General features: G+C 36.0%; 1 protein-coding gene across 1 annotated transcript; it reads right to left on the bottom strand.

Moving 5' to 3' along the window:
* Positions 1-8: 8 nt before the first annotated feature.
* On the bottom strand, positions 9-12,581 carry LOC140170212 (ferredoxin-fold anticodon-binding domain-containing protein 1 homolog). The gene is made up of 6 exons (XM_072193548.1): positions 12,521-12,581; positions 7,490-7,690; positions 5,695-5,851; positions 4,247-4,450; positions 3,392-3,565; positions 9-1,526 (listed from the first exon to the last, which is right to left on the bottom strand). Exons 1-6 carry the CDS (start codon positions 12,549-12,551, stop codon positions 110-112), a joined length of 2,184 nt encoding a protein of 727 aa, XP_072049649.1. The 5' UTR covers positions 12,552-12,581; the 3' UTR covers positions 9-109.
* Positions 12,582-14,099: the final 1,518 nt, after the last annotated feature.

The raw sequence follows: 14,099 nt of genomic DNA, 5'->3' as shown, positions 1-14,099 counted from the left end.
AAAATATGGCAAAAATGTTCAAAACAGGCTAAAAAGAAATAAAACACAGAAATTTGGGGGGAAATGGAATTCCTTTTAAAGTATAAAATTCTCATGCCTGAGCCCAATTTTAACGTAATTTGACACCCATCTCTTTCCTGACGGCATCTCTCACCACCAGCTGAATCTGTGCAGCAGCATCTTTACTCAAAGCTCTATCTATTGACCTATACACCAACCTGTAGCAGAGACTAACCCATCCAGTACTGTCATCTGTGTAGGAGTCTAACAGCTTAACTTCCTCAACCAACAAGCCTGTGATTTTCCGTATAACTGAGAAAAATTTCACTTTGTTAAATTGTGTTTCTTTAGTTACCCAAAAGCTTAAATCATGTATATAGCTGGTTGGGAACTTCGATACTGGTTTAATTATAACCTGCTTTAAACCATGCGATTCACTTTGATACTCATTTTCTTTAAGCTGAGAATGCCGCCACTGATTTGGATCATCAGTCCATAACAACCTAATGTCAGTAATGCTGTGTTTGTGCATAACTAATCGATCAAGAGATAGCAAAATAAACTTCGCTAGTTTCGAGTTGACAGTCACTTTACCGCATACCCCAAAAGGGATTGTTGTTTCTTCTTTTAACAAGCTCAAACTACACAAATCAGTCACTTCTATAGACTTCGGTAAACAGCACACTAAATGTTGCAATATGTTGTGCTCATCATCAGCATCACTTCCTCTCTCGGTATCAGCAAATGATGCCAGTGGTCTCGTTACAATATCTGCTTCATCACCCAATACATGTTTCAATACACCCAGCACCCTTTCCTCACACACATCCCACAATGCATTCTGCTGAGGGAGTGCAACAAGCATCTGATGCATGATGGGTAGGATGTGCCTAGAGAATGCACATCTATGGTAAACTGCAGAGGTTAGCATTAGTGGATGTAAAGAATGTTCATTCAGGATAGCTGGTATATGTTGTAAAGAACTGCTGATTAAATTGAAAGCTACGATGCCACATGTTGCATCTGTTTTGCACTTGCTTGTACCATGGTTAAGCTTCCTAGATTTATCACTATTTCTTTCACCATTACCTGCACTTGTGTCATCTCTTTGTGCACTATCATTCTGTTCACTATTTTCATCTTCATCTAGGTTATCACTTTGGTTTGCCTTGCTAGATTTATCACAGTTTCTTCTACCCATGAGACTATCATTCCTTTCACCATCATCAATTTCATCTGGGATTTTCCTTTGGTTTGTCTTGCTAGATTTATCACAATGCCTTTCTTCAGGACCTCCATCAGTTATTGCTTCATCCCTTTCTACACTACTATTCTGTTCACCAAAGTCAATTTTGTCTTTGATTTCAATCGCATATTCTTCAGTGCACCCAGGATGGGTTTGTTGAAGCACAAGTGGTAAGCTGCTACTTGGAAGTTCTTGAAGATCTGGTACTTGTGCTCTTAATTGAGAGATGAGTTGTGATGTAAATTGATGTAGTGGATGTCCCGTTTCATTGAGGAGATGTCTGTGCAAACAAACAAAAGTATGATTTAATATACATGTAATTTAACAAATAATATGGTTATGATCAAGGGGTTATGCCTGTTTCTTTTCAAGAATGGCTTAATTTTGTTAAGTGGTCCAGTAGAAATAAGGTCATATTCAATGGAATTACTATTTATTCCATTAATTACCCAGAGTACTTAACAAAGATATTTTGGGTGGGCATTATTTTTAAAGTTTACTTTATTGCATACATACAAAATGGCCCAAAGTATCAATCATCATTTGCTATATGTTTCAGGTTATGATCCAGATTGGCATGGGCAGTTAATAATATCACGGTTTGCTTGTTGTAAAGTCACTGGGTGATCGCTTATATGGGCATGGCCGGTGGCCGGTTAATGGAATGAAAACGGTACTTTATAGGCCACACCAATCAGACTTGCAGATGAGTCTCAAAAGTTAAGTTGAATCATCAAGGGATCAACCAGGCAGTAACGAGTCAAGTCAATGAAATCAAAACACTAAATGTTGAGTCCAGTCCATTCAATATTAAGTCACTGCAAGTCTCATACCAATACTCTATTTTGATGATAGAATTAAAGACAATTAAAAAAAAATTGTTGTTTTCATATAAGTTTTGAATGATGAAGTCTCAACTCTCAACATGCAAACAAATTGGTGGAGAGCATTATTTTTTTTCAAGAAAAATTTCAAAATGTACTTGACAATGTGTACTGTTTGGCACCATTATGCCAATTTCAATATTTGGTGTGTAACAATGTGCTAATACTATAGCACAATCATGCCAAAAACATTAAGTGTTCCCTGTGGGTTCTCAGATTCTCTACAAAGCAAGCAAGGTCTCTGTGGTGTATATGCAATGCACATGCAGTAATATCAAATTTCTCAGTGCAAAATGTAACAGTTCCTGCATGTTTTCTCAGAGTTTTCAAATTCTTACAACAATGCTAACTTCTACATGTGCATTCAGTTAAATGAATTGCAAATCAATCACTGAGAGTGATTATTAATTCATTTAAAAGATGCACACATATAATACCTTAGCAACAGTTTCTCAAGATTCATTAAGTTTACTCTATACAAATATGGTGTGCTGTAGTTACCTTATATTCATCTTACATATGCTGGGTAATTCTTATCGTTATGAAGAATAGCAGACACAATAGGAGGGTGATGTTCAGTTTGGGTAAAGCCTTTGGTATTTCACACGAAATTCAAAAGGGTTCACCCAAACTGAACATCGCCAACTACATGTATAAGGACTTCAGGGGTTTGGGCTTTTTGTGACCATGGAAATAATGTATTTAAAAAGTTCACTTTCTTGAGTAAATGATCAAAAGAGTTTTATTCAATTGGATCTAATGAACTGGAGTATGATAGCGAACTGGGGGTCTTCGGAACTGCCGGAGGGCCTGAAAAGGGGACCCTTGATTGCTGCACATATCCGTACCATCTTTACATGTCAATGCCTCCATTAAAACCATTGGTGACATTTGGGCTCACCACCCACACCCAGTATATAATATATAATACACCTCTGAGCGGGGATGCTGTTTTGGATTATGCAAATGGGGACATTCATTACTTTCTCTAACTTTCACCAGTTAACCGAGGACATACACAAATTATACACAATTTTTTAACACTTAACCTGTCAACCATGGACTGATTTTGTGTATCACCGATACGGGATACACTCTGTAATTCATTTTAGATCATTTGCACATTTTGCAGTCTATTGTACATATTTAGAATGCAGGGAAGGGTCCCTGGTTCCCAGGAGGTTCCCAGTTGAAATGTTAAGTATCATACCTGCTCAAAGGTAAACACACCCCCACAAATTGTGTTCTTTGAAATACAAACCTGTTTTTAAAATGGTTCAGTTCATCAGGAAGCTGTACGCTACATGTTCCATTTCCTTGTGCTGTTGCTGTAACTGTGACTTGGTTCAGTTTGGTGTACAGCAGAGTTAAAGGCAAACCTTTCTCAAAGATGTGTGTTACCGCTCCATCTGCGTGAAAGCCTTTATTTTGACCCCTATGGAAAGAACATAGTGAGTACCATGAATCATACAATACAATTATTCAGGGGCTCAATTTCATCCTATTTTGTGTAAATCAAAACTTGATTTTTACAAATTCATCTGGCATGAATCATGTGAGTATTGACTGGATGTCTTAACTTACTGCTTGCAGAATCATGGCATAATTTTTGCCCTTTTTTTTATTCACAGCATAAAAGAAAACAATTATTAGGCATTACATTTTACTGGAGTAATAACAAATAGAAGCTTTCTTCTGATACCAAAATCCCTTTTAATTTGGATATTGGTTCCCAGGTATTGAAATAGCAGCCACATTGGGGAACAGTTCTAAAATGACAGAGACCAGTCTCTAGTTCAATTCCACAACCATTCATCACCTGTTTTATTGCATATTATCATGCGAATCAGGGCCTCAATTTCGTGCAAGTTTGCGTGAATCAAAAAACATCTGAGTCGCATTACTTACTGCATGATTCAATGAAAGAAATTTATTCTCACAACAAATGTTACGAGAATCATTATGAGAGTTGATTCTATGAATCTTGTTGAATCTGAGGCCTTGCAAATTGCCTTGTGGTATCTTACGGATAGCAGAATTTTATTTCAATGAGGATGACTCTGTCATGAGTGATGTCGTATTGCATACCCTCTATTGTTGCTTGAAGTTTTCTTACCTGTATCTGGTGTTGCTGTATTCTCCTGGAAATGCTGATGTGAACGGCATTGCCTCTGTCAAGATGAAGCTGCCATACGTTGCCATGGCTACTATCTGCCATGAGTTATTCCATTCTCGTTGAGGGGAGTCCACTGGTGTCCCACCTTGTCCATTGCATAAGGAAACTAACACTCGACCATTGCCTGACAACAGATGACTACAACTAATGGTAGAAAATAATGAAAATTACAAAAAACAATATTCAAAATTCAGTACTCAAAAAGTAGCTACATGTGAATGTGATATGATCAAGAGGAACAAGTTTAATGTCAACAATTTTCAATTTTGGTTCATTGTTCATGCATTCACTTTTAACAACTCTTCCTATATATACCTTTGTACAGGAGCAAACCTTTTTTAATCCGTGAAGAATCCACACTTTTACAGTAGCATATACGCAAACATAAGTTTACAGAAGCACGAATATGCATCACTCGTGAGTGCGTAAGATTTGTCATGGCAGGAACTTGTATGCGTATACAAGCTTTCATGTTAATTCATTATTTTGGAGGAAGTGGCAAAACATTGCTGTTTTATTCTGTAGTTTTATTGCTGATATTAACAGAGAAATCACTGATCTTCTTGTAATGTTGAGTGTCAATGACAAACTGACATTCCTGATGATTTAGTCATATATGTGAATTATACAATCTTTTTCTTCTTTTCATTGTTGAAAGCGATTCAGTCGTGTTTCACCATTATTCATTGCTATTTAACAACTCGCGCCCAGCGCAACACAGATGCATCATTGTTAAGCGGTGATGAACAGTGGTGAAACATGATTGAATCCCTAATTAAAAATGCTAAAATATGCTTCAAACCACATTAAAACCAGTGATTACAAAGTTATGAGTGATTCTCCAACTTTAAAAACAAAGTAATAAAATCAAATCATATGTTTTGACTAATAACTCAAAATCATTAGATATTAGACATACATATTCCTCTAGATAATGTCACAAATATACTCCATTGATCAGGACTCGGAATTTAGATCACATCACTAAATCAAACTTTTGGGTATAAATACCCTGAGACAGTTGGGCTATTAACTAGCTGAAACTCATACACGCCCTATGGCACTATGCAAGACATTACCTCCCCAGTGGGGTGCAGATTTTATATGGAGTCACCAAACAGGTAACCCCATTTGAAATTCTCACCCCCTGTGTGGGATATTTAGGGTAAGTCTTCCATAGGCAGATTCAATTGAAAAAGCCTCTTGTGACTATGTGCCCTAATGACTTCATTATTATTAAATTGACTTCATTTATAATGTTCAGTGGGGACTTGTTTTGGTGCATCAGGATTCACCTGCAGGGTGTTTTACCAAGCATGGTGATGCATTGTGGTGTCATGTGGTGATAATCTTCTTGGCCCTATAATACATGGTAACTGTTTACCAACCTGATAAAGAAGTCCTTCAGTAGTTGCCTGTTCATTTTGATGCTTGCCTTTCTTCCAATATGAGGAAAATTGAAGATGATGGCATCAAATTTCTTGCCTTGCAATGCTGCCATCTCATGCAGCTTGGTGGCATCTATTCCATACAAGACTTCAGCACCTGTACAAACATTAAAGCAATAATATGTGATTTGCATCAACAATAGATTCCAATTTAAATACTAGCTTTCACGGATCACATTGTCCCCTTTTGGCCCTTTAAATTTCAAGCCAAACAAATGAGGAAAAACAAAGAAAATTGCTATTTCATTCCTGCGCAATCAAGTATTAGCTCACAGATTATTTTATGTGATGTATTATTGAGCAGACCTTCACGCAGATGGGATGTATAGAAAAGACATAATTACATGTAGACTAATAGCAATATGCACAGTTTTTTACATCACTGATTCAATGATACATGTCCTAAGCTAACATGCACGAGACGTGTTAACCATCGTTTGCTTGATCACTTCATATATCATGATATTGTAGTTTGGTCAGCACGTAATCGGCGGAAATTGTTAGGCTTTTACCACTACACCGAAAAGTAGACCCACATTAAAAGTGATTAAAGTTGATCTGTCTAGTCTACATTTTGCATGTTAAAGAAAGTAGACAAAAGTATAGGACTTTAATTAATAATTTGTGATACTTCTTGCGAGATGCCACAAGACAATTCTCGAATTGAAATATATTGATATTAATCCGCGATGTCACAAGGCCCGTTGAAGGCCCGCTGATCAAACTATAATAAACTCATGTCATATCATGATATCAACATCAACATTGTGTAAATCAGGGATTTACATCAATCCTGCTACGAGAGAGTGTGCAAGGGATATACTCTGGAGGTTATTTTTTCATCTCCCAGAGATATAAGTTCTTAAACTTTACTGAGACACCTGCGCACATGAAGCCCAAATTGTAGCCCAAATTAATTTTAAAGCAGGATTTTGCTATTACATGTATATAAGGCCCCTCACAGTCAATTTTGAGTTTCCCGTCACATAATTTCTGAAAACAAGTGAGGTACCGTAACTTTTTCATTATTCATTATTTGTCTGCCTTTCATTATATGACCAACACGCATGTAAAATGTGTTGTTATTTGCTGCTCACTCACTTGAAGATGGATGTTTAGCCCAAATGAGATTCAAAAGTACATGTATAGGCCTATTACAAAGAGTCTGCAAGGTTAATGACAGCAAAATGTATGTTTTGATTTTGATTTTTCCACAAAAAATAAAGGGATATATTTATAACTTTTTTTGCAAATATAACCAGTTTTCATTGGTATTTTTGGAAAATCACAATAATGAATTCAAGTGAGGGTCAGAAAATGAAGTGAGGGCGGGTGACGGGAAACTCAAAATCGACTTTCCTTGGCCTAACAGGCTAGCGCACGCTAAGTGCACACAATATCCGCAATATAAGCTGCCAGATGTCATATTTTTATATACTGTAAAAGTAGAAATTTTCGCGAGGTTTTTATTTTCGCGAATTTCGCGAGTGGACATAAAATCGCGAAAATAAAAACTCGCGAAAATAACCTTTTGCATTAGGTTTCTATTTTATCAATATAAAAACCGCGAAATTTAATTCTCGCGCAATTGACAAAATCGCGAAAATCGCGAAAATATCTTCTCGCGAAAATATTGACTTTTACAGTACACTATAGAATGCAGAAATTGTCAAATGTCTATAGGGCAGCTATTGCAGACAGGGCTTAGTAAAATCCAAAATCAAACTACACCTACCATATTTTTTCAGCAATTTCACATTGTCACCACCTTTCAGTCGACCTTTTACAGCTTCTTCTGTTTCAAATGATGAGGCAGTAATCTTCACATTCTTGCCAAGATACTTGGTGAGAGATGCGGAAAAGGAAAAGCTGGCCTCACCTACCAGCAAAATTGCATTGCAATCTCCAAGTAGTTCATTCATTATCAATTTTATAGCTGAAAAATAATAAAAGTTGATGATACACTGAATATTTGACCTTTATGTATTTACAGCATTACTTGAAGGAGGCACTTAAGGTTAGCAACTACGGAATCTAAAACTGTTGCGATTTGGTAGTTCACAGCATCTTGCAAATGGTAGTGAGTTTTGGCAAATCAATTGCATTGATATTTCACAGCGAGCGTGTAGAAGAATTCAAGTATCACAGATATACTTTTGTAGGTCATGTGGTTCTTGAGTTATGTTGTAAAGAGACAAGCAGAAACAGCAACACTTTTGCAAAACGTACATAACTCATTAACAGCAATAAATCAAGTATTATTTTTCAATAATATATCGATTTAGATAATGACAAACAATTTTTTTGGCTGCTTCGACCAACAATACGTAGTCTACCCTCTCGGACTGGGAGAACAACGACTTAAAAGTGTACTTGAATATGAAAGTGTCGTACCTGTGCCCACCAGTGTACGAAACTAGGGGTCTACCAGTGTAGAAATTTTCAGAAAAAAGGGGGTCACTCGATGTTGGCAAATGGCAATGTCAAAAATGGGGTGATTTTGTATGGGAGCGCCCAAAATTTCACATCATTAACAATCAAAAACAGCTTTTTACCCAATTCTATAGTACAAAATATAGACAAAACTTATTTATTTATTTCAAAATGCGCATGAAGCATGCTGAAATTTCAATTTTGAGGACTAATTGTTCAAAAAAGGGGGTCATTCAGTTTAGGCTACGGTACTGAAGAAAAATGGGGTCATTGGGTGTAGGATTTGCCATAAATAATTGGGTCCTTTCATGGGCACTATGGCGTATGTCAATGGGAGTGCCCCAACCACCCCCTCCCCGAAGTTCCTCACGTGAAGATGAGACTTAAACAGAACATATCTATTTGGTGCATGTTTGTTAATTTTCTGCACATTATTGAGGATTGTAAAATGACCAGACTTGTGACCGTTATCATCGCCATGTTTTGAATTGTTCCTATAAATAGAGGCAGTGTGACGTCATCACTGCGACACAAGTTCAGGGTGCCCGACTTTTCAAAATAGTACCGCATTCATGGCCCTATGGTGAGGAAGGAACAACTAGGGCCATGATGTTAGGGAACCCATACCGTATTAGCTATGCACAACGGTATGGGATAAAGTGTACATATACAAAAAGCTAGTGCAACGCAATTGCATGATTTCAGTTTAGAGGTTAAGTACTAAAAAATACAAGGCTCCTGTAGCTTAAAGCCTTAATGTACGATTTTTGTCAAATTTTAGTTTTAGGCCGGCTCCTTCTTCATTATTAAATTTTAGTTTTGTTATTCTTTATTCAAAATGTTGAAATAATATTAGTAATAACTGCCGGGAAGGGTTGCTGTCCGTTTTAAGTTGAAATAACAAGGTAAAGTGAAAGAAACCCCACTATTTATTTTGACCATTTAACATGCAGTTCTATGGGAGGACATATTATCATAATTTTTAAATTATGATAATATGTCGAACTTTGCTCTGTTGACCTACAAAGACAAAAAATTTGGCCGATTCCATTTAGGTGCAAGTTGGGACATGTGTAAACATTACAAATATGCAAAAAAAGCAGGTTTGAAAAAAATAAACCAATTTCATATTATAAGATGGGTAGGCCTACTTGTAAATTTAGTAACGTATCGAAACGTATGGAGATGGGTGGAAATTGATGGAAATGGATGGGAACAGGATAGGAACGGATCGAAAAGGATGAAAATGGGTCGGAATGAATCAAAATATGACTCGAACATCCCGAAATGAGTACAATAAGAGCTAAAATTCATCAAAATGTGTTTTTTTATCCTGTGTCTTCATTTGTTTTCTTGTCTTCCCTATTTTTGCATTTCTTTCTTTCTTGCTTTTTCTTTTCATGCAAATAAAATTCAAATACTAGTAATGGAAGTAAGAAAGAACAAATAGGCCTCGATTTTCTTTTTTAATTAATCAATTAACGCAAGAAGGAAAGAAAGTACAATTCTTCTTTAATTTTAGATTAATATTAAAAGATAAAAATAGTTGTACTTTATTTTTCTCAATGATATTATTTATTAGCATTAAATAAAAACTCCATGATCCCAATTAGGTGTAAGTTGGGACAAGCATTACAAAAATTAACATGCCAAAAAATCAGGTTTGAAAAAAAAAATTGACCAAACTCAATTTAAAAGATCGTACATTATGGCTAGTTTAACTTTTGATACATTTTTATAGGCATATTCCTGCATGTATATAGGATGATATCGCTGGTATGAATGTCCAATTCCCCTATCAAATAGACCTTAAAATATGTTTAAATTTAATCTGATTTAATTTGATTTAATATGATTTAGATATCATATCTATAGACCAATTTGGTGAATGAATCATGGAAAAATACACACAATTTTTATCAAGACAATTTTCACCAAACTTTTTTTATGATGCAGTTCTTCTCCAGGATTGTTACTTTCTATTTATAGTACTTTAATAGCTGATGAACTACTTCAAAAAAGGATTTTAAAAGATTTATATTTCAATAATTATCTTGAAAAGTTTGCAACTGGTGTATGTATGATGCCATGAATATTTAATTACACAAATTATGTTGAAAATTTGTATTAAAACGCCTAAGAAAATGTGTAACTGCAGGAAAAAGGACAGTTGCCCCTTAAAAGGGAAATGCTTAAGTAAATCAGTTGTTTACAAGGCTACTGTGAAATCTCAAAATGTAACAAAAGAGTATATATATAGGCCTAACAGGTAATACTTTTAAAGAAAGGTATTTATAACAACCACTCAAAGTCATTCTGAGCAGATAAATACAGAAAAGAAACTGAATTGTCTAAGTATGTATGGAAATTGAAAGAGAATGAGGTAGATTATGTAATCAATTGGGAAATTGTTAAGAAATCAAATACCTTCAAGAGAAAGTCAGGGATTTGCAATTTGTGTTTGGAGGAGAAGTTTACAATTTTGTGTGAAAAAGCGTATCAAAGGAAAGGATCTGTTAAATAGAAAAAGTGAGTTAATAAGTAAATGTAGGCATGGCAACAGGCCAGCAAGCCGTGTTAAAAAGAAGTAGTTTTAAATTTGTGCTCAGTCACCTGAAGATTGCAGGGCATGAAACACAGTGTTGTGGCACTCGGTGTGTAAACCATATCAATTTGAAAATTTGTATTATGTAGTAATATAACATTATGGCCTTGACCTATTGAGATCTGCCAATGTTTCATCACAGATATTGGAATATATGTGGTTTCATGCTGCTGTGGCGGCTTTTACTGGCCACACTGTCCTGAGGTGATTTGAGCATTTTGACCGACGGGTGAAACACATTTTGATGAATTTTAGCTCTTATTGTATACTCATTTCGAGATGTTTGAGTCATATTTTGATTCATTCCCACCCATTTTCATCCTTTTCGATCCGTTCCTATCCTTTTCCCATCCATTTCCATCCTTTTCCATCCATTTCCATACGTTTCGATATGTTACTCAATTTACAAATACCCATTATAAGATCGTACATTAAGGCTTTAAATAGTTGCATGTTTGTCCAGATTTGTCATAATATTAATAACACAGCTTTTTGTACTTATTACCTAAACTCCTATGCTTGAAATTGTAATTAATACTCCATTAATTTATTTATCCAGAATAAATAAAAATTCATTTATACATGTAGCATATGATTCAAATCCGCACGCACACCTAAACTAAGATGGCACTTCTGTGCAAACTTAGAAGTTAGATAGGGCAACACCAATAAAGAAAATTCATACTGATAAATGATGTGTGTGTTTGCCTGTTTTTTTAAGTTTGCGTTGCGAACTATGATGTTCGGGCTACATTCACCCATGCAACTGTGTAGGAACGACTTTGACTTTGTGTAGGCCCCCTACCCCGGTACATGGATAAAGGAAAGGTTTGAGCATAACAAAAGAGCAAGCTCTGAAATCCAGTGTATAAGCTCACTGTTGGTAACCCACGCTTTAGAAAGGGTGGGTTTGAGAGGTCCACAAAATGCTTAAAAGGGTGGGTTTGAAAAATTTCTGGTTAAAATGTGTGTCCAAATATAAAGGGTGGTCACTGATAAAAAGGGTGGGTTTAGAAGTCACCAATTGCAATCTCAAAGCTTACTTTAATTTCCGATTGAATAACACTAAATGAAACACAAAAAAACATTGAAATCCCATTCTGTAGTGTTTGGTCAATGGTCATGTAATTCTCTTTGGATGCAAATCTGCACCTCCTGGACCACCATAACTACTTATCTATGATTAGTAACCACGCTTACATGTAGAAAGGGTGGGTTTTGGAGTTTTGGTATAAAGGATATAAAATAAAAAGGGTGGGTTTGTATCTCCACTGCCAACTATGAAGCTACAGGCAAAAAAGATTTCCCCCATAAACCCAATTTGCCTGTTCCCAAGCCTAGGCCCTAGGGCAATAGCACCTTAAATTAAATCCCATCCCATTTTATGAGAAAAATAAACTGAACATTGAACTTATACACACAGTTTGCAACCTTTACTTATTTTCAATGAATTGTGGAGTAGTATTCCGTTTAAAATGTCAGTATGACAACTAAGTAAAGTTGGACGTGGACAACTCCCGGGACAACTACGCGACGTTCAGCTTAAAATTCAGTCCAGCTTTTCACCACGTACAATACATGTACAAATTATGAGTCACGACTGTCGAATTCTACGTACCTAATTGGGTTACATTCTACAACATGCTCAGGACTGCTGATAGGAACTGATGCCAGCCGCAAATTTATATTATATAAGATTTTCATACTATGATACTACTTAGTACTTACTACTAAGGTATACATGATCAAGATAAAGCATGAATTTTGTTCGGCCGAATCTGGAATTTTGTTGCTGTCTCGCAAAACTAGCTAGATACAGCTTGTAGGCTTACACAATAAGGGCGCACACTACTAAATAATCGCCCATTGAAATACGTGTAGAAACACCAGTTTTCTTTGATTGTTTTGAGGCCTTTCCGGCGCTTTTAGAGAAATTTAATGATAACCAGTCGATTGCAAATCGATGAAAGTTTAACATATGTTTCAATGTAGGCCTATGGGCTGGAGCCACTAAAAAGGGACCGATCGGTATTTACGGCGGGGGAGGGGTAATGGGCGTTTTGGAAAAAAATGTTGACAAAAAAAATCGCGTTCCCCCCTCGCGTCCGCTCAAAATTTTCGGAGGCCTTGTTTTCCCGAATTTCTCCATTTAAAACTTAACAATCCCCCTCCTGGTTCAACGAAAAATTTCGTGTTCCCCCTCAAGACCCCAAAAAAATTCGGATTCCCCCCTTAAAACGCCCAATTCCCCCTGTCGTAAATAATGATCGCTTCCTAAACAGCACCCTCGCTGTTTTTGACGTTTTTGACAGGGCATCCGACATGCTAATAAGACTGCAAACCCGTTTCTGTTCTTTTGAAGTTTCTGGGCCTTCCTGTGGACTTGTAATTAAAAAGAGAAGCACTTTGTAACTTGATTAATATTTTGAGACCTGTATATAATATGAACTTGGATGGCCAAAAAAAAGATGTTTTATTCGTCAAATGGAAGTACGATTTTCATTTGGTGAAATAGAACAAAGTGCAGGAACAGTCCATATATTCAACTCATGATAATATTGGTTTATTCCAGAAAATAGATGCACACCCCCTATAGAAGAGTTCGAATTCCGGACTTTTTGTCCAGTCGTGATTGTTGGAAATCCACACTTTTTAACATGTATAGGCTAATGTTTAATTTCAAGTGCACAAAGGCGAAAATATCCAGCAGAAAAATAGAAATCAGAAATCCTCAATTTGAAAGACCACTTCGGAATTTTGGAATTCCAGTCGTTTTCAGTAAATTCTTTTACTGAAAATTGACTCCTATTGGGGTGTGTACTTATTTTCTGGAAGAGCTCATTTTACCATTTTACTTATCAACATTTAATATCAATATTATCTGAAGCGGATGTCTATTCTTCTATAATTAAAAAATAAATGATTAACCTTAATCAATTGTTTCAGAAAGTTTAAGTACACACACAATGTAAATTTGAAACATTGTGCTTCTGTCAATAGCGACAATTTGACATTTAGGCGACGAAAAATAAAACCATTACCGGTCGGTCGGTCGGGCTTTTTTTTTTTTTTTTTTTTTTTTGCAAATGACCCCAAAAATCATCAACCTCAGAAAATATTTTGCAATTCGGTGAAATACAACAACAATTGTTTCTGATATTTTCCACATTTGGGTCGGCATTCAGTTTGTACAGGGAAAATGTGTTTCCCAATTCTGTAAAACATGGGTCGGTCGGGCCCATAGAACAGGTTTTTCTTTTTTTCGTCGCCTTACATGCCTTATCTGAAGCGTATAGTTTCAGTTAAT

The sequence above is a fragment of the Amphiura filiformis genome, chromosome 14 (genome assembly GCF_039555335.1).
Source record: "Amphiura filiformis chromosome 14, Afil_fr2py, whole genome shotgun sequence".
Lineage (NCBI taxonomy): Eukaryota > Metazoa > Echinodermata > Ophiuroidea > Amphilepidida > Amphiuridae > Amphiura > Amphiura filiformis.
The sequence above is the reverse complement of the archived record's forward strand: the minus strand, read 5'-3'. Positions and strand labels throughout refer to the sequence as shown.

Coding starts and splice junctions, on each gene's coding strand:
- LOC140170212 (XM_072193548.1), bottom strand. CDS start 12,551: ATGCTTTATCTTGATCATGTATACCTTAGTA. Junction 7,691..12,520: donor TGATCATGTATACCTTAGTA/GTAAGTACTAAG, acceptor ATTATTTTTCAG/CTATAAAATTGATAATGAAT. Junction 5,852..7,489: donor GAAATTGCTGAAAAAATATG/GTAGGTGTAGTT, acceptor ATGTTTGTACAG/GTGCTGAAGTCTTGTATGGA.